At 49.9% G+C, this 20,887-nt stretch overlaps 1 protein-coding gene across 2 annotated transcripts; it reads left to right on the forward strand.

Annotated features, from left to right (window-relative positions):
• The first annotated feature begins 741 nt into the window (after positions 1-741).
• LOC142004422 (mast cell protease 1A-like) lies at positions 742-6,290 on the forward strand. 2 transcript variants are annotated; one of them, XM_074982075.1, is made up of 5 exons: positions 742-808; positions 3,956-4,103; positions 4,584-4,719; positions 5,018-5,290; positions 5,572-6,290. In XM_074982075.1, the coding sequence occupies exons 1-5, from the start codon at positions 742-744 to the stop codon at positions 5,767-5,769; spliced, it is 822 nt and encodes a 273-aa protein (XP_074838176.1). In that variant the 3' UTR covers positions 5,770-6,290. The 2 variants fall into 2 exon arrangements, with proteins under 2 accessions (XP_074838176.1, XP_074838177.1); XM_074982076.1 differs by having other exon boundaries at positions 745-808; positions 4,587-4,719.
• Positions 6,291-20,887: the final 14,597 nt, after the last annotated feature.

The following is a 20,887-nucleotide window of genomic DNA, read 5'->3' on the forward strand; positions in this document are numbered from 1 at the left end:
CAGAGTTGAGAATTCTATTGGAGAAGAGCCACAGGACAGGTGAGGTCGCAGACAATGGGAGACGGGCAAACCTAGCAATTATCTTTCAGAAAAGGCACAAAGCAAAGGCAGGGAGTTCCAGACCAGTCAGCCTCACTTGGACACCTGGAAAAATACCACACTAAATTACCATTGTATGTCAATATGCTGGACATCCCTAATCCATGGGCACATGTGGAGTCACCCATGACCGTTGCCTGTGTCCTCCCCCAACTCCATCACCCAGACGTCTATGTAGTCTGGGACCTCTGGGAGCAGTTCTACCGTGGGATCGGTGGCTGGGCCCCTGGAACCCACAGCTGGACCCCCCCCACCGCTCCCCTGCTCACAGCTTTGAGATTGGATCTGGGCAGGATGTGGGCAGCTGAGCCAAGGCAGTGGTGACACAGCCTGGGCCACCCTTCCCCCCCCCCGCCACCCCAGAGAAGCTACTGCGTGCAGGAGATGGGACAGCTGTAGATGATGCAGCTGCCAGGTGTGCTGGGGGGATACCCTGTCCTGCCGTGACTTTTCTTGGGCTTGTTCCTCCAGAGGAAGTGGCTTTTCCAGCTGCCAGCTCCCTCCCCTGGCCCCCAGTGAACTGCTGAGTTTGTGAGGGCCCCTGCATAAAACCCACAAGGTTGCAACACACTTGACCTGTGGTTTGCTGCTGCTTCTATAAATCCCCCCAGGCCAAGGCACACGCCCTGTTGCTCAACCCAGATGCTGAGGATGCTGATCCTGATTTTGGTGCCTGTGGCATGTCTCCTGCCCCCCGGTACTGGGGCTGGTAAGTCTTGGGGGACCTGAGCCCATGGGAAGAAGAGCAGGGAGCTCTCTGGCTGTTTGCAAATCCCAGCTCCTCCCCAGAGTCAGATGCTTCTGCTGGGGGCAATCGCTGGCTCCTTCGGTGGGTTTGGAGAAGGGGGTGAAGGACCCTGAGTTGTGGAGCTGGCTGGAGAGAGACACTCCGGGATTTAAGTAGGGCCAGGGAGCTTGGCCATCTGGTTTCCAGGGGCTGGATGGGGCTTAGGAGAGTTACATTGATGGGCTAGGAGTCACTCGGTCCTGCAGGGGGTAAGGGAGAGCTCAGGGAGTCAAAGTCGGGGGCTAGGAGTCGCTCAGGGGGTCGGGAGAGATAGTGGAATCACATTCGGGGCTGGAAGAGGCTGGAGGAGGAACGGGAAAGCTTGGGGCTGTGATGTGGAGCCCCTGCCGGCAGCGCCAACAGAGGGAACCCCCCAAGGTATGAGGGGAACCCTCATTGCGGCAGCTGGAAGCTGTCTGGGGTTGGGGAAGAACCCCTGCCCCTTATGGCAGACCGTCAGTTTGGGCAGAGCTGTGACCAGAAGCCACAGATGCAAGAACCCCTGGTCTCCACAGCTCAAAAACCATTTGGGGAGGCACCATTGCCCGTCACTTGCCTCATGGCTGGAAGCCAGCTGGGGCAGAACCTCATTGGTAGTGCCAGCCACGGTAACTCTGCTGGAGGTGTGGAGAACCCCACCTTTGCAAAGGCTGGAAGTCAGGGAGGTGGTCAGTTCTGCCCAAAGGAAATTTAATGTGGCTTATGCATCATCCAACTAGTAGTTAAGAAGATTGAGCAATAACCTGGCAAATGAAAAGTAATGTGGCTAAGTGTAAGGTAATGCACATTGGGAAAATAACCCCATTTATACATACAATATGATGGGGGCAAATTTAGCTCCAACAGATCAGGAAAGGTCAGTCAGGAAAGCAAATAGGATGTTAGGAATAATTGAAAAAGGGAGAGACAATCAGACGAAGAATATCTTACTTCCCCTATATAAAACTATGGTGCGCCCACATCTTGAGTACTGCGTGCAGATGTGGTTTCTTCACCTCAAAAAAGATATGTTGGTGTTAGAAAAGGTCCAGAAAAAGGCAACTAAAATGATGAAGGGTTTGGAGCGGGTCCCATGTGAGGGGAGGCTCGAGAGACTGGGACTTTTCAGTCTAGAAAAGAGGAGATTGAGGGGCGATATGATAGAGATATATAGAATCATGAATGGTGTCGAGAAAGTGAATACAGAAAAGTTATTTACGTGTTCCCGTAATATAAGAACTAGAGGACACCAAATGAAATTAATGGGGAGCAGGTTCAAAACTAATAAAAGAAAGTTTTTCTTCACACAGCGCACAGTCAACCTGTGGAACTCCTCGCCAGAGGACGCTGTGAAGGCCAGGACTCTAACAGAGTTAAAAAAGAGCTGGATAAATGTTCGGAGCTGGATAAATGTTCAGAGGTTAGGTCCATAGATGGCTATTAGGAAGGGGTAACGTATGGTGCCTTTTGTCAAAGGTGGTAGATGGACGGCAGGAGACAAATCGCTTGACCATTGCATTCGGTTCACCTCCTCTGGGGCACCTGGCATGAGTGGTCTGTGAGTCTTATTCCACCCAAGTCTTTCACTGCTAGGACAGACTGTCCCCTCACATCGGGCAGCCAGGGAGGCTGAAGGGTGCCTCAGGGGTCTGCCCCTTGGAGGCGACAAGACTCAGCGCTCAGCTTTTACCGCACCTTACCACTCACCAGGCTGATATAGCCAAACGGCTCAGCTTCTTTGTCTGTGTTTGGCCGAGTTATGGTAACTGGAAGGAGTCAGGCTGAAGCTTAAATGGTTGCTATTTATTAAAGGCAGAAATAAGTCTTAACAGTTACAAGGTTATTGCTCATTCTTCTTTACTGCTAGTAGGATGATGCACATGGCAGACCAATTAGATGACAAGTTACACATAGAAGGAGAAAACGCATCAGCCTACAGAGCTCTTGCTATTAAATATGCACAAATGTACATTGTAGGTAGAATTCTCACCCCTGTGTCCTCTGACTCCAGCGTAGCCAGCGCCTTTCACTTAATCCCTTGGGAAGAAGAGCACGAGGAGGGCGTCCCCTTGGTCCTCGGGATGCAATGACCTTACCTGACTGGGAGCTATAGGTGACTGGAGCTCAGTTCGAGCGGGCTGCCGGACCCATCTTTATAGCCCTTGGGTCAAGTACGCTCTTCCGTATCGAAAGGTGCCAATTGTACTGGTTTGTCTTTGGGACGCCAGTTCTCACAAGGGAGTCGCAACTTGATTTACACTTGTAAGACAGAGATAACTAAATCATTCAGACAAGACATTCTTTTCGCATAGGCGGGAGATTCCTCTCCTGGGACGATGTGTGGGCATATCAATTATCAGGACCAGCCAAGGTCACTTTGAGGCCCTGTGGTCATCGCCTGGCCTGTTAGCCCTCTTAGCTGTGTTTTCCGTTGTCCACGGTCGTGATGAGGCAGCACATCTGGGCTCTGAGGCATCAAAGACCGTGCTTGAGATAAGCACATCTGCGCTCCCAGGCATTGTCAGACTGCTGTTTCCTTCGTCCTTTGTGTTCTGAGGCACCTAAGAGGGGCAAGATGGAGTAGAGCAGGGGGATTCTGTCTGGCGAAAGGAGAACCTTTAGAAATGAAATCGAGACCAATGCTTGGATCTTCTCCCATAGGATGGGAAACCTGCTTTAGAGAAATAAAAGCAGCCTTGGGTCGGGCCATACCAGACAGGGGACAGCCTGGATCCATCTTTGCCACCATGGTTTGATGCACAAGTTGAATATCAGCCGGGGACGTGGGAGTGGCTGTCTAGCAGAATTTGGGCTCCTCAGCCTGTTCGCTGAAGGCAGTGTGATTAGTGAGCCAGGACAATCCCCTCGGTTTCCTATCAAACCAGTTCAGAGCTGCAGAGTTACCCTGTGGGGTGCCCAGTCTGGGGCAGAGCTGAGCAAGGGGCAGGATTCCATGCACAGGGATCGCTCAGGCAGAGGACCAGAGGTAGCGGGTTGAGGTGGTGAGGAGTCCCTACTGGGGTGGGCAGCTCAGTGCCTCACCACAAGGAAGATCATGGAGCTCTGGGTGACAGCCTGGTCTCCCCACAGGTGAGATCATTTGTGGACATGAAGCCAAGCCCCACTCCAGACCCTACATGGCCTATCTGGAGATACGACAAGGAAACAAGAGATACACGTGCGGAGGATTCCTGGTGTCGAAGAACTTTGTGCTGACGGCCGCTCACTGCAATGGAGAGTAAGTGTTTCTGTGCTGGGGATGTTGGGATTCGCAGACGATGGAGCAGCCAGGAGCTCTGATGCTGGTGTGGGTCACAGAGAAGGAGCAGTGAGTAGGACAGGCTGGGGGAGCAGCGCCCAGGGGTCTGATCTGCTCAGGGGATGTCTGTGTGTCTCTAAGGGCCTCTGCAACCCAGGGTCCAGCTCCAGGTTGGGGTAAAGCAAGCAAGCGATGGTCAGTTACCCCACAGGGGGCATGGAAGGGCTCATAGCCCCAGGACAGCTGTGCAGGACTCTGGGCTGGGGACAGCTGCTCCGGAGGTAGATGACTTCTTGAACAAGGAACACAAACCTGGTGGGAAGGGGAATGAAGGAGTGTGGGATCTCCACCTGAGAGCCCCAGGCTGCCCTGTCCCTGGGAGATCAGTGGTTGTGAGTTAGACCAGCACCTGTTCGAGCCCAGCCCCAGTGTCTTATGGGCTTCTCTTGGCTTTTACAGCAGCATCACTGTGCTCCTGGGAGCCCATAACATTAACAAACAGGAACAGAGCCAACAATGGATCCGTGTGTGCCGCCCAATCCCCCACTGGAAATACAACAGAGAGACTCTAAACAATGACATCATGCTGCTGCAGGTACCAATCCCATCCCATCACCCCACCCCCAGTGACCTTACACCGCTGTAGGTACCGCCCCATCCCATCACCCCACCCCAGTGACCTCACACTGGTGGAGGTACCGCCCCATCCCATCACTCTGCCCCCAGTGACCTCACACTGGTTCAGGTACTGCCCCCATCCCATCACTCCTCCCCGAGTGACTCCCATGGCCATACATCGGCTGCTCTTTCTGCATGGTTGGAATCTCTTCCCACTTGTCATCAGCTCTTACCTGCAAACTGACCCTGCCGCTTCTTCCCCACCTTGATTGTAGCTGGAACGTGCTGTAGCTCTCAACAGAAACATCAGTGTCATCCCCTTGCCCCCATCCGGTCAGAAAGTGCGGCCAGGGACCGTGTGCAGCGTCGCTGGCTGGGGTAGAACAAATTCATGGAACAATGAGACCTCGCCGACTCTTCAGGAGGTGGACTTGAAGGTGCAGGACAATGAGGCCTGTTGGAATGTTCCTTGTCTGAGACCCTCTTACTATAACCCACTCACCATGATTTGTGCTGGAGACCGACATCGGTGCCAAAACTCTTTTCAGGTGAAACTCTCAATCACCCTTGATAAATCGTTATTATTAATGATGCTCTTGGTGTGGTAGTTGGACACCAGCCCCAAAGCTCAGAGATTAGGACTTGCGATGCTCAGAGCTGGACAAAGGAAAAGAGAAAAAAGTTCATCTTCTCTCCTGGGGAAACAGAGTCCAGAAAGGGGCCGGGGGAGGATGTGATGTGGGATCTGTGACCATCAGTGTTTGAAGAAAAACAGGGAACGACTCACCAAGCTGTTCCCCATCTGTGGTTTGCTTTTTTTTTTGCACAGGGTGACTCTGGGGGCCCCCTGGTGTGTGAAGGAAAAGCCCAGGGCATCGTCTCTTGGGGATCACCCTTTGGGATCCCACCCAGTGTGTACACAAGAGTCGCCACCTTCATCCCCTGGATACATGAGATGATGAAGAGGTCACAGTCCGGAGATCATCTGGGAATCGGTGGACAGACCAGTGGTGTGGCCCAGCTATAGGGCTTCCCAGAACCCCTTTCCCAAGCTGTGCTATGCTCTGGCAGTTCCCAACTCATGGGTGTCAAAGCAGGGAGTCTAAGGGAATTAGGAGCTCGATTTATTTCCCCCTCCCCAAGCCTGCCTCTTTTTACCTGTTTTTTTGCCCGCTCTGGTAATAGTGGGAATCCAGACACAGGGGAAGATCCACCAATCGGTAGCTCTCCCCCGTGTCCTGTGGTCCAGTCAATGAGGCTGAGGGCCCCTGACCATTACCTCACCCTAACTCATTTAAAATGGGCAGAAAAATCTGCCCTGTCCTCATGAGGTCCCTCACACATTAGTTCCCCCAGAGTGGCCACCTCCCATTCCACACACCCCAGTTACGCCCCTGGGAACTTATTAATGAGATGGGGAATTAGCAAGCTAGGCGGGGAAGCAAATGAGCATGAAACGACCACTGAGAGTGCTTCTTTCTAACCTGTCCTGTTGCTTTGCCTGTGACATGTGTACTCTGCTTGCTCCAAGGAATAAAAATGAAGTTCGAAAACAATGGATCTGTGCCTTTGGGGAACTGAATGAACCGAGTCCCTGCAACCTCTGACTCACAGCTAGTTGTTGTATTTAGCAGGTGTCACCAGAGGTGGGTTTGGAGCCTGGGGAAATTCACCCCTAGAACGGGAGAAGATCATGTCAGGTCTGGTAGAAGGACGAGGGAAATCATAGAGGAAATAATAAATGCATTGCATATCTGGTCATTCTTCCTGATGCTTGTATCCCACCACTGACACCTGACCACCTCCGTGCCAACCAAGCAAACTGGAGGAGGAACCAGGAGCAGTATATAGTTAGTTTCACTTCTGTGTCAGCCCTTTCCACTCACTGCTCATGTCCTGGGACTGCAGGGTCACATACACCTGGTAGGCAATGTCCAACCTAAACTTGCCTTGCTGCAGCTTAAGTCCATTGCCTCTAGTTCTCTTCTCAGAGGCCAAGAAGAACAAGTTTTCTCCCTCCTCCTTATGACACCCTTTAGGATATCTGAAAACCGCTATCACGTCCCCCCTCAATCTTCTCTTTTCCAAGCTAAACAAGCCCAATTCTTTCAGCCTTTCTTCATAAGTCATATTCTCCAGACCTTTTATCATTCTAGTTGCTCTTCTCTGGACCTTCTCTAATTTCTCCACATCTTTCTTGAATTGGGGTGCCCAGAACTGGACACAATAAGGTGAAGAAAAACCACAGTTATCTCTTGCACAGTTCTAGTACAACTTTTTAGGTAAAGATTCGATCATATGTGAATGAAGAAAGTTTAAAATATTTGAAAGGAACTATGTTGTGTGTAAAATGGCCCTTTTCAACATTCACAAAAATGTTTTCTAGTTTCAAAGAGTTTCCCCTTTATTATTTGGGTCACACTTGATAGCTTTAGGCAGACCTTGGTGAGTCTAACTGAGGCTGGTTAGGGGATAAAATGGGTAGATTATACGTAGGTTCAGTTAAGTTTGTTACAGTTGTGTTGGGTTTGAATTGGGTGGACATGGGTAGGGATGATTGTGAGTTGACACTAGCAGGACAGGTGTATGTTGGGTCGGGATAGGACGGGGATTAATTGGGTAGAAATGGGGTAGTTTGGAGTATGTTTTGTGGAACAAGAGTTAAGTGTGATAGATTTGTGTAGGATTGTGATTTGTGGCATTTGATCTTGAAGACGGGTCGCTCGCGCTTGTGCTGTTTACTATTTGAGCTTTGGATAGTGTTGGGTTGGCCTCCTTAGCCTGGGGGTTGACTTAGGGTTGGGTTGTGTTGAGCACAGTTTAATACTGCAGAAGAATTCTGTTCGTTGGGATTTGGTTTTGGGATGGGGTGAAGTAGGGTTGATCTGGATGGGGTTGAGGTTGGAATAGGGTTGGTAGGGTTGATCTGGATGGGTTTGAGGTATGCGGTAAGGCTGTGCTGGGTGGAGTTTGAAATTAAGGTAGGGATGGGAAGGGCTATGTTGGTCAAGTGTTGGTTTTGGGCTAAGGTTGTGTCTAGTTACACAAGGTTGGGTTTGAGGTAGAATTACACTCCGTTGTGTTCGTCAGAGTTTTCGTTTGGGTAGGGTTGGTAGGATCGTGTTGGCCAGCGTTATGTGTGTGGGTAAAGTTCTGTTGGGCAGGTTTTGAGTTGGGTGGAGGTTTGGTGTTGCTGAGGCTGAGTTTGGTGTAGAGACATATTGGAAAAGATTTGATCTGGGGTAAAACTGTGTTCAGTTCAGTTTGAGTTTGGCATAGGGTTGGGTTGACTCCCAGCAGGAGCCTCCTAGAACCAAAGAGACTGACAGTGTGGAGTACAGTGGAATTATAACCTTCTGTGCTGACTTGTCTGTGGTACTTCATTTAATGCACCCAAGAATGCTATTAGTACGTTACAGCTGTGCATGGCCCCAGCTGTGCTTCCATAGCGCCAGCTGTGCATGTCCCCAGCTGTGCGTTCCATAGCTCCATCTGTGCATGGCCCCAGCTGTGCTTCCATAGCGCCAGCTGTGCATAGCGCCAGGTGTGCATTCCATAGCTCCATCTGTGCATGGCCCCAGCTGTGCTTCCATAGCGCCAGCTGTGCATAGCGCCAGGTGTGCATTCCATAGCTCCATCTGTGCATGGCCCCAGCTGTGCTTCCATAGCACCAGCTGTGCATGGCCCCTGCTGTGCATGGCCCCAGCTGTGCATGGCCCCAGCTGTGCTGCCATAGCTCCACCTGTGCATGGCCCCGGCTGTGTTTCCATAGCTCCACCTGTGCATGGCCCCGGCTGTGTTTCCATAGCTCCAGCTGTGCATGGCCCCTGCTGTGCTTCCATAGCTCCAGCTGTGCATGGCTCCAGCCGTGCTTCCATAGCTCCAGCTGTGCATGGCCCCTGCTGTGCTTCCATAGCTCCAGCCGTGCATGGCTCCCAGCTGCGCATTCCATAGCTCCAGCTGTGCATGGCTCCCAGCTGTGCTTGGCCCCAGCTGTGCTTCCATAGCTCCAGCTGTGCATGTCCCCAGATGTGCATTCCATAGCTCCACCTGTGCATGGCCCTGGCTGTGCATGGCCCCAGCTGTGCTGCCATAGCTCCAGCTGTGCATGGCCCCGGCTGTGCTTCCATAGCTCCAGCTGTGCATGTCCCCAGCTGTGCATTACATAGCTCCAGCTGTGCATGGCCCCTGCTGTGCTGCCATAGCTCCACCTGTGCATGGCCCCAGCTGTGCTGCCATAGCTCCACCTGTGCATGGCCCTGGCTGTGCTTCCATAGCTCCAGCTGTGCATGGCCCCAGCTGTGCTGCCATAGCTCCACCTGTGCATGGCCCCAGCTGTGCTGCCATAGCTCCACCTGTGCATGGCCCTGGCTGTGCTTCCATAGCTCCAGCTGTGCATGGCCCCTGCTGTGCTGCCATAGCTCCACCTGTGCATGGCCCCAGCTGTGCTGCCATAGCTCCACCTGTGCATGGCCCTGGCTGTGCTTCCATAGCTCCACCTGTGCATGGCCCCGGCTGTGTTTCCATAGCTCCAGCTGTGCATGGCTCCCAGCTGCGCATTCCATAGCTCCAGCTGTGCATGTCCCCAGCTGTGCATTCCATAGCTCCAGCTGTGCATGGCCCTTGCTGTGCTTCCATAGCTCCAGCTGTGCATGGCCCCAGCTGTGCATGGCCCCGGCTGTGCTTCCAGAGCTCCAGCTGTGCATGGCCCCAGTTGTGCTTTCCATAGCTCCAGCTGTGCATGGCCCCGGCTGGGCTTCCATAGCTCCAGCTGTGCATTTCCCCAGCTGTGCATTCCATAGCTCCAGCTGTGCATGGCCCCAGCTGAGCATTCCATAGCTCCAGCTGTGCATGGCCCCGAATGTGCTTCCATAGCTCCAGCTGTGCATTTCCCCAGCTGCGCATTCCATAGCTCCAGCTGTGCATGGCCCCAGCTGAGCATTCCATAGCTCCAGCTGTGCATGGCCCCAGTTGTGCTTTCCATAGCTCCAGCTGTGCATGGCCCCGGCTGGGCTTCCATAGCTCCAGCTGTGCATTTCCCCAGCTGTGCATTCCATAGCTCCAGCTGTGCATGGCCCCGAATGTGCTTCCATAGCTCCAGCTGTGCATGGCCCCAGCTGTGCATTGCTTAGTCCCAGCAATGCATTGACCAGAGCTGCACAATGCATTGGATTGTGAGTCATTTCTCACCAAGTGGTCTTATCCTCAATATCTTGAATGTGAGAAAGAAAGAACCCTAATGCTCCCATGGTGCCCCTGAGGTTTCTGATGTCATGGATGAAAGCTACTTCCATCCGCTACAAGCCTGGGCCGAAAGCAACCGGGCTTGCTGAGGGGCTCAACCTTTCCATTTCTTGCTCTGCCTGGCTGGTTCTGTAGAGAGGGAGATATTGCCCTCCTGATCCAGTCCCACCACGCAACCTGTAGTCTGTTCTAATCAGACCTGCAGGCTGGGCCCTGTAAGCTTCCAATCCAATCCACTGTCCTTAGTTTGGGGGCATCCAAGGCAGAGTGCTGTAGCCAGGTCTGCTCCTGGGGAACTTTTCTGGGTGCATAGGACGGTACACCTATCAGCCCTGGATCTGTGCGGCTCCCTCAGTAAAAACCTCCCAGGGTGGTCTGGGACCTCACACTCCCTACCGCTAGCTGTCTGTCTGCAGCCAATCTGGCTCCCCCATGGGCAGGATATGGGACTTAAGACTGAGTAGATATGGTGAGGGGTCGTGAGGGCATTGAAGAAACTGGACCTCCAGCTAAGGAGAAGATTGTGAATGAGTTGGGCTGAATTATCTTAAGATGCCGGCTCTGCTGGGGTCTGATTGGTCACTCTCTTGGTCCTCTGAAGGATTCCATTTTGGTCACAAGGAACGTCAGTCCATCCTCTCTGGAGCAGCTTGGTTGGCCTCCACCTCAGGAGAAGAGGGTCTGGGAAACAAATGCAAGAAACTAGACCTAGTCTAAGGCTAGACATAGCCTCTGAGTGCAGAAGGTGGGACCCACAGGAGACCTTAAAATACCTTGCCTCTTTGGGGTTCTGCTTAAAAGCCTCCCAAGGTCACAGACTCCCTGATCCTGGGAGGGAGTCTGCTCGGGATTAAACCATCTCTGTGGCTCTCTCCTCTGGCCAGACGAAAGAAAGACCCCCTTGACAGGTAACTGATTCAATTCAAATATCCTCCTCTCTCTTCCCATTGGCTTACCTGGCTGTTTCCTGACCAAGACCCTGCTCTTGCTGGATTTAACCCTTTAAAGGCATTCATTCCAGACAAGAGGGGAGGTACACATCTCATAGAGCTGGAAGGGACCTTGGTCATGGAGTCCAAACACCTGCCCTCTTAGCAGCACCTAGCACCTTCCTTCTATTTGCTCCAGGTCCTAAATGGTCCCCTCAAGGACTGAGCTCACAGTCCTAGGTTTAGTAGGCCCATGCGCAAACCACTGAGCCACCCTTCTGAGAACAGTCTTCCAGCCGGTGAAGGGATGTTCTGAAGATGGTGGAAAATCAATGTTTCCACCCTAAACTTTATTGGGGTGCCCTAATAATCATAGAAAAATAGAATCATAGACTCCTAGGGCTGGAAGGGACCTCAGCAGGACATCAAGTCCAGCCCCCTGCCTAAAGCAGGACCAACCCCAACTAAGTCATTCCAGTTCCCCCTTTTCAAGCCAAGACTTACAAACCTCTAGGGATGGAGATTCCACCACCTCTCTCGGTAACATATTCCAGTGCTTCACCTCCCTCCTGGGGAAATAGATTTTTTTCCTAATATCCAACCTACACCTCCTGTTCTGTAACTTCAGACCATTGCTCCTTGTTCTGCCATCCATCACCACTGAGAACAGCCTCTCTCCATCCTCTTTAGAACTTCCCTTCAGGAAGTGGAAGGCTGCTATCAAATCACCCCGCACTCTTCTCTGCTGCTCTGTAGATGTAGCACCTTTGAACAGTGGAAGAGGAGTCAGATGCATCCTTCATATAATTTCCTGAAGAATTAATATTAAATGTAGGTCTAAGAAGAACTTTTGGAGCACTGGCTAAAAAACATTTCCATTTGATGAGCAGAAAATAAGTGGCCTCGTTGCTTCTCTCATTGTTTTTTTAGGGGGATCGGAGTTTAACTCAAATCTGCTCTCCAGGCATGCAGAAAATGGTGCCAGAGATTTGGCCAGCCTGGCTGACATTTGGAGAAAAGAAAGCAGTCGTAGTTTGGGGTAAAGACGGAAGCAAAGATGAGCAGGTGAGGGATGGAACGTGTCCTCTGTATACATCTTAAGCGGGTAACCTGGAGAGGTGATGGCATCTCCATCCCTAGAGGTGTTCAAGTCCTGGATTGATAAAGTCCTGGCTGGGACGATTTATTTGGGGTTGACAGATAGATAGATGGATAGATAGACAAATAGATAGATATGGTGTATGGGGATAGATTGCTAGATAGATAGATAGATACGGTGTATGGGGATAGAGAGATACATAGATAGATTGCTAGATAGATACATAGATAGATAGATAGATAGATAGAGTGTATGGGGCTAGATAGATAGATATGGTGTATGGGGATAGATAGATAGACAGATAGATAGATAGATACGGTGTCTGTAGATAGATAGGTAGATACGGTGTATGTGGATAGATAGATGGATAGATAGATTGCAAAATCAAACTATTGGGGTTGACGGTTGACCCCTCTACTAGTCAGTCTCACAAGGAGTAAGGGAAGAAAGCCAGGTAAGTCGATTGTAGATAATTCAATAACTGCTACATAATTGCTACAGCTGGAATTGCATATCTACAATTGACTTTAAGGTGTAGTGTAGACTGTTGGGGATCCCGAGCCCCTGGGGTACAGTGTCCCCCAAAGGTCCAAGGCTGGAGGTCAAAGCAGTCAGGCAAGAGTGAGATCTAAAGGAGACTTTATTTGCATGTATGCAGGCTGCCAGCTTCCAAAGAAGTGGGAGCCCTGAGAACCAGTTCCAAGGACTCTTTGTACAGTTTGTTTCGACAGTTTAGTCATTAATTGTTTTCTTTAACATATGAAAGTCTCAGCAGAATTGTCGTGAGACATGTCTGTAAGCACCAGCTGTGCTTGAGGCCAGTTTACATTACAAAGGTACATGATAACCCAGACAGGGAAACCTACAGGATAAATCGTCTCTAAGCGACAAGATAGGGACTTCCGAGAGGTGCAGATGACCCTCTAGTTTTTGTTCCAGAGTGAGGTCTGGTTAGTGTGAGAAACTCTTTTAACCCTTAAAGCAGTTTTTCCCCCACAAGACCTAGCCTGTGATTTTCATCTAGGCCTTATCTATGCCTAGTAAAACACCAAATTCATGCTCTCTCCTGAGAACCCCAGAAGTTGAAGAACCTTCTCCTCTCCTCCGGTGGTGAGAAGGAGAGGTGATATCGGAGTTGCGGGCACTTTGAAGATTTTAAAAGAGTGAAACTACTTCTTGACTTACTTGATTTAAACCCTGATACTCCACGAAAGCAGTCAAGTAGCACTTTAAAGACAAACAAAATAATTTATTATGTGATGAGCTTTCATGGGACCGACCCACTTCTTCAGCCCACGTGGGTCTGTCCCACGAAGGCTCACCTAATAAATTATTTTGTTAGTCTTTAAAGCGCTACTGGACTGCTTTTTTGTTTTGACAGTGTATAGACTAGCACAGCTCCCTCTCTGTTACTTATACATCTACAAGACTTCGCCACTCCACTCTGTCTTGGGACAAAACTTCTAGCTGAGTCCAAGGGTAGCCCAGTTGTTGTTCTTCGGTCTCACTAGAGCTTCTCCACATTGTCCAGGGTCTTCCTCTTTTGTGGTTGCCTTGAGGGTTCCATGCGAGGGATTGACGGATGATGCTGGGGGGATGGTGTTCTGACAGCCAGCCCCAGTTCCTTCTCTTGCTTCCAAGTCAAGTGGTTTTTGTCCTGCTCTGTTCCAAAGATCCTCTTGTGTGACAAAGTCTTGCCATTTAGAAGAGAGAAGAATTTTTAGAGAGGGTTTTAGAGAATCTTTAGAAAAACCTCGGAGCGTTCAGTTTCTCACTATTTGCCATGGGATGTTATTGACCTCTTTGATTCCCCTTTGGCCCAGCCTCCCAATACCAAAGGAGGCCTCCGCACCGCAGCTTTTCGGGTGTACACGTGTTTGGTGGAATTAATGCTAAGACACCATTCTGAACACATATGAAGTGGGATGTTGCGGCTGCGAGAGCAAATTCCAAGAATGGGCACCGGAAGTAGAATACCAAGAAATGCCACCTCATGACCTGTGTGGTAACCAAGATGACCCGTACGTCCGGGCCATGATATTTTTGGGCACCTGATGATGGTCCAAAGATAACTGCAACCTTTTGTGTCAGCTTGTGGTTAGAAAAAGGAAGCTGAAATATCAGATACGGATATTGTAAGACCACCTGATGTGGGATATACTTATTCTGACAACATTTTTGTGAACATTTACGTACAATACTAACACCTACAAAAATGAAAAAAGCTGCTAAAGCCAACCTCTTCTAGCCTATCAACTCTGTAGGCCCTTTGTATTACTGTGATGTAGTGGGGGATATGTGGGTGTATGTGAGTGGCTCACAGAGGGTGGGGGGCTCCTGCTGAGGCCAACCGAGTCAACCAGGTGACACCTCTGGACTGCAGAGAAAGGAGGAGGTGGAGCCTGAAGGGGTTTGAATTGGAACTGGGAGCTGGAAAGCAGTTAGTCTGAGCCGGGAGAGAGAGCGACAAAGGAGGGGGCCAGGCCCTGGCTCCGGGGTTCCCTTGGGGCCTCCTGTCCCCAACATGGATTGGACTGGCTGTCTCTGATTGCTGTACTGACTCTTCTGTAAGATGCTGTGTCCTGACGGCTAATAAACCTGCTGTTCTCCAGCTGAGTGAGAGTCACACCTGCCTGCGGACGGGGTGCAGAGCATGGGGGACCCTGGAACCGCATCACAATTACACCTAAAACAGGACAATGAAAAAAAAACAAAATAAAATGGAATAAACTGGGGCAAACAGAAATAGGCCAATTACCTACTCAAACTCAATACAAAAATTCAATCCCAAATTTCATCCTGGGCTAACAAAACCCATTACAATTCCACCTCATTTTCAAGCCCCACTTTACCCAACTTGACACAACCTTACCCCAACTCAAACCCTGATGGACACAAACCTACCCAACACTACAAAATCTCAAACCAACCTAATACAACCCTACCCAACCCTACCCCAATCTCAAAGCCAACCTAACACAACTCCACACAATCCTATGCCAATCTCAAACCAACCGAACACAACCCTACACAACCCTACTCCAGCCTCAAAGCCAACCTAACATAACCATACCTCAAACTCAACCCGTTATGAGCATAACCCTATACAGCCCTACCCCAAACCCAAAGCCCACCCAAAACAACCTTACTAAGCCTACAACAAACTTAAATCCCACCCAACACAATCATATTCAATTCTACCTCAAACTCTGCCCCCCCACCCAACACAACCTTACCTCAAACTCAAACCCAGGCCAATATAACCCTAACCATTCCTAAGCCAAACTCACTCACACCCCGGCCATCACAACCATACCTGAAGCTCAAATCCTGCCCAACACATCCTTACCAATCATGCTTAAACTCCGACCCTGCCTAACACAACCCTAGTCAACACTATCCCAAACTCAAACCTCACCAAACAAAATCCTACCACACTTACGCCAAACTCCGTCCCTGGTTAAAATGATCATATCAGCCCTAGTCCAAACTTAATGTCTACCCAAAAGAATCCTGTTGGATAATGTTGCATTGGCTTCTGTTGTGTTGGAGTCTGGTAGGGTTGGCCACAGTTTAAGGTAGGTTTGGGAAGCTTTGTGTGGGGCAGCTTTTGAGTGTGGCTTAGGATTTTCATCTAACTGTAGATGAAAAGTCATGTTAGAGATGTACAAGATGCCACTGTGGTTATTCTTAATTCCAGGGTGACCCAGGTGTCCCTTTGGTATGTGAAGGAGACCCTCAGGACATTGATCCAGAAGAAGCATTAAAGGAGACACCTGCTCTTCCTAGGGGGACCAGCCATGGCCTCCCTCGGCTTTGCATGTGAAAAGTAGATCATCTTTATTTCTGTTAGGAAAGTGCTATGAACTAATTGATCACTTGGGGGAACAGACTTGTAGATTCTAGAGTAGGGATCGATTCAATTTCATCCTGCAGGATGCTGCAAAAATAAATCTATAGAAAGGCTGGTGTTAGAGCCGGTGCCCCCAAGAAGGAAAAGGCCTTATGTCCTCTTCCCCTCATGAGACAGTCAGACCTTCCACATTACTGGCATCAGCTGTGAAGCTCATACCTTCTGCAGAAGACAGGTCCCATAGGTGACCTTCTCAGTTCCTTCTGATCCTGATCTGGACCATCCTGTTGTCCTGCGCGTGAAACCTGCACTCAGTTCACGTTGGTCTGGGACATGCCTGGGAAAGTCCTTGTGAAACTCATCTTCCCAGCCGGCCATAAAACACTTGAGGCGTGTGTGTGTGTCTGCCTCTGTCTCTAACTCCTCCGCCTGGACCTTGAACATGTCTTCCCCTTGTGGTCCCTAAATGCTCGAAAGATGATTTTGTTGCTACCCAGTTTCAAGCCTCCTTGAGATACTGACCCAGCGGGAATTCACCTGTTGAACCAACAGTGCCCCCTGCTGTCCCACGAGGTTTTCAGCGGGGCTTTTTCTGTACTCGAAGTAATATATGGAAACACACATCTCATAGGGCTGGAAGGGACCTAGGTTAAACATTAGGCTTGACAAAGTCCTGGCTAGGATGATTTAGCTGGGGTTGACCCAGCTTTGGGCAGCAAGCTGGACTAGATGACCTCCTGAGGTGCCTTCCAGCCCTAGAATTCTATTATTCTATGAATCTAAATAGCATTACCCACTTATAAGGCAATGAGCATGGATTCTTTCTAAAATATACATTTATTGAGCTGTTTTACAAGAAAGGAGAGAAATAATGCAGTAACAGAGCCCTCCCCTTTTTGTTCACAGACTAACTGTGTGAAGGAAGTAGATAAATATCTCTTCTCACTGTTTCACAGATAAGCTTGTTCCCTAGTACTTTGGTTGATGTGACTATGAATACATACGTTCTAACCACAGTCAGTGTCATGGTTTAAACAGTTATTCAAAGGAAACTTCTGTAAAGAAATTACACCATTTTTACAACCACAGGCCTCTCGTCTAAGATCTAGCTAAAGGTTGACAAAGCAAACGTTAAAAGCACATAGTCCTAAAATGAAATCGCACATGCAAAAATTACATAGTTTAAAATAATGGCAAAACTTTACCATTCAGAAAAAGTAAACACCTAAGGTAAATGCTTAAGAAGAGAGGTTCATATGGGGAGAGGTAGACACTCTGGAGGATAAGGGTAAGGTCCAGAATGACCTACACAAATTAGAGGACAGATCTGATGTGTTTTAACAAGGAGAAGTGCAGAGAATCCCAAACAATGCTACAGGATGGGGACCGACTGGCTAAGTAGCAGTGGAGCAGAAACAGATCTGGGCACTATAGTGGATGAGAAGGAGGGCATGAATCAAAAGGGTGTCCTTGCAGCCAAGAAGGCTAACAGCATCTTGGGATGCATTAGGAGGAACATTTCCAGCAGATCTAGAGAAGTTATTATTCCCCTCTCTTCGGCACTGGTGAGGCCACATCTGGAGTATTGCGTCCAGTTTTGGGGCCACCACCCGAGCATAGAAAGGATGTGGGATGCAAAGGACAGAGTTCAGTGGAGGGCAATGAAAATAATTAAGGGGCTGGAGCTCATGACCTATGAGGAGCAGCTGAAGTATCTGGGCTTATTTGGTTTGCACAAGAGAGGAGTGAGAGGGGATTTGTAGCAGGCTTCAGCTTCCTGAAAAGGATTACAAAAAGGCTGGAGGGAGGCTGTTCTCAGTGGTGACAGATGGCAGAACAAGGAGCAATAGTCTCAAGTTACAGAGGGGGAGGTCTAGGTTGGATATTGGGAAGAAATTCACTCGGATGGTGGTGAAGAACTGGAGTGGATTACCTAGGGATATGGTGGAATCTCTGTCCTGAGAGGTCTTTCCCCCAAAACCTTATTCTCCAAAATATCTGTTAGTCTATAAGGTGCCACAGGACTTCTGGTTGTTTTTGAAGATACAGGCTAACTCGGCTACCCCTCTGATACTTGTCCTTGGAGGATATAAAAACAAGGCTTGATAAAGACCCGACTGGGGTGATTTAGTTGGGGTTGGTCCTGCTTTGAGCAGGGGTTGGACTTGATGACCTCCTGAGGTCTCCTAAGGTAACAGCAAGAAGTCCTGTGGCCACCTTATAGACTAACAGATATTTTGGAGCATAAGTTTTCATGGGCAAAGACCTGCTTCATCAGAAGCGTGATTCTAAGGTGTATCTTTTTATTGTCTGCTAGCCAAAGAATGAAAAGTAACCCCAAGCTTCTCTTCCAAACAGTTAGAAGGGAGTTTTATCTACTACTTCCACACATTTGTCTTCTAGGGGGAAAGAGAAGCAGGGGCATGTTACTGTAGCAATTCTGTCCTTTAAACATTTATTGCCAATGCAGGGGTTAAAACACTGAGCCTACGGTTACACTACATGGACTAGAGAGGTCGATGGGCTCGTCTGTATCCGTAAAAACGACGAGAAGTCCTCTGGTTCCTTATAGACTAATAGAGTTTTTGGAGCACAAGCTTTCATCAGATGTCCGCGAAAGGTCAGATACCCTTCGTCTTTGCCTATGAAAGCTTGGTTTGGAGAAGACTTCTTGCATCTGATAAAGTGGGTCTTTGCCCATGAAAGCTTGTGCTCTAAAGCATCAGGTAGTCCACGCGGAGCCCCAGGACTTCTCGTTATTTTTGTGGTTGCACTCCAGAGCTCTGTGGACAGAAATCACTGTTGGAAGAGATTTCCCAATGAACTTCTGCAGACTGATAGTGGCCACACCCGGAAACCAATTGGAAGAGCTCTCCACTCTGTCGACAGAGAGGCTGGGCTGACCAGACACTCTCTCCACGAAATGGGCACCTGGAAAGCACAGCAGATAGGGCTGCATTGTTTGGGATACCCTGTCTGTTGACAGAAGATCTCCTCAGAGTGTCCACGTGGCTCTTTTGTCAACAGGAGAGGCTGAGGGATTTGGGCTTGTTTAGTTTGCAGAAGAGGAGAGTGAGGGGAGATTTGATAGCAGCCTTCAACTTACTGACGGGGGCTCTAAAGAGGATGGAGAGAGGCAGTTCTCAGTGGTGACAGATGGCAGAACAAGGAGCACTGGTCTGAAGTTACAGAAGGAGAGGATTAGTTTGGATATTAGGAAAAACTATTTCACCAGGAGGGTGGTGAAGCACTGGAATGGGTTATCTAGTGAGGTGGTGGAATCTCCATCCCCAGAGTTTTTAAGACCCAGGCTGAGTAAGTCCTGGCTGGGATGATTTAGTTGAGTTGGTCCTGCTTTGGGCAGGGGGCTGGACTCGATGACCTCCTGAGGTCCCTTCCAGCCCAAGGGGTCTATGAGTCTATGACAGAATCTGTCGACAGCAACCTTACGTCTCGTGGCTGAGAGGCAGAACGCTGCCGACAAAAGTGCCAAGTTTTGTCAATAACCTGTCGACAAAATGCATTTTGCGTTTGGACTTTCCGCCATTTCTGTTGACCAAACCGGGGTCTGGTTAGCGAAGCTCCCTAGTATAACTGAAGCCTTGCTGTTTTGTCCGTTTCTGAAGCAAGTTTTTTTTTTATTTTGTGGAAAGTACACCATCTTTTGAAGAAAGGGGTGTCTTTCTTTGCACTGTTAGCCATAGAGTTAAGAAAAGAACTTCAAAACCACTAGGGCAGAGGTGTAAGAAGGAGAGAGAAGACGCATGGGTTTTCTTTTGACTTTGAAAACACCAGCTATCTTTATAACAAGGTTTCCCAGCATCGTCCAGTATAAACTTGCCTTGCGGTTCTGTTATCTCCTGAGAGCAAAGGAGTTCACAGGCCCAGGATAGCCAGAACCCACACTTGTCTCGCACTCCAAATCCTACCCCTTCACCTGCCTATGGCCCTGGGAGAGAGTTTGGCAGGCGGGAAGGATTCAGGGGGTAGGTGCTGGAGTGGAGTTTAGGTTCTGGGCTCAGGCTCAGGGGTGGAGCAGGGGTGCTAGAAGGGTGAAGATGCTACCTCTGGAAGAGAGGTTGGGTGCTGAAAAGAGTAAAGATAGTGTCAAAAGTCCAGGATGTGGTTAAATATCTCCTTACCCATCCAACACCAGGCACACACTGAAGGGGTGGGTTTCACTATTTAAAACCATGAAAAAAGACCAAAGAGATAGCTGTGGAGACCAGGATGAGGGGATCAGAGAGCTGTCCTGAGGTTGCAAGGTTGGGGGGACCTTTCTCGGGTCAGGGGACCACACACGTGAGAATCAAAATAAATAAAAAACTTCTCTGATGTGCTCCCTGGCTGTGGGGTTTGGGCAGAGGGGAGGGTGCAGGAGTGGGCTGTGGGGTGGGTGATTTGGGCCCCAGCAGGAGTGGACCTAGGTTGAAGTCAAGGTTGAAGGGTTTAGGTTGGAGGGAAGGCGCAGAAGAGTTTGGGGTGTGGGGTCTGGATGGGACGGGTCAGGGTAAAGGTGAGGGGTCTGGGAGGGAGAGGGCAGGAGGGAGGTTGGAAGTGAGGGGGAAGGAAGGGGGTCAGAGTAGGGGTCTGGATGGGAGGGGGCACAGGAGCCGTCTGGGGGTGTATCTCCTGGGGGAGAGGGTGCAGCTTATCTTTGCAGCACCCCTGGAGGTACATGATTCTGGGTCCCCTCCCTCCTTGCTCCCAGGCTCTGCCCTCTACTGTTCTATTGTCTGAAATCCTGGCCAATCAGAGCCATGACATGACGCCTCCAGGAAGGTTGCCAAAGCTGCTGCGGTTCCTCCTCCTTCCCCGCCAGGGGGAACAGCCGTGAACAGCAGTGACATCAGAGCTGCTTCCTGCCCTGTGGCCCCCCGGCCCAGCCCGTGGGCTCGACCTGGACCACAGCTCGCCTGATCCGGCCCAGGTACGGTGGAGGGGAGCTGTGTCCAGACAAGACAGGGTCCAGATCTGGACAGTGGGCCGGGAGTTCCTCACTCTTAAGGAATATTGGTAA

The sequence above is a fragment of the Carettochelys insculpta genome, chromosome 32, assembly GCF_033958435.1.
Source record: "Carettochelys insculpta isolate YL-2023 chromosome 32, ASM3395843v1, whole genome shotgun sequence".
NCBI lineage: Eukaryota > Metazoa > Chordata > Testudines > Carettochelyidae > Carettochelys > Carettochelys insculpta.

Coding starts and splice junctions, on each gene's coding strand:
- LOC142004422 (XM_074982075.1), top strand. CDS start 742: ATGCTGAGGATGCTGATCCTGATTTTGGTGCCTGTGGCATGTCTCCTG. Junction 809..3,955: donor GCCCCCCGGTACTGGGGCTG/GTAAGTCTTGGG, acceptor GTCTCCCCACAG/GTGAGATCATTTGTGGACAT. Junction 5,291..5,571: donor GGTGCCAAAACTCTTTTCAG/GTGAAACTCTCA, acceptor TTTTTTGCACAG/GGTGACTCTGGGGGCCCCCT.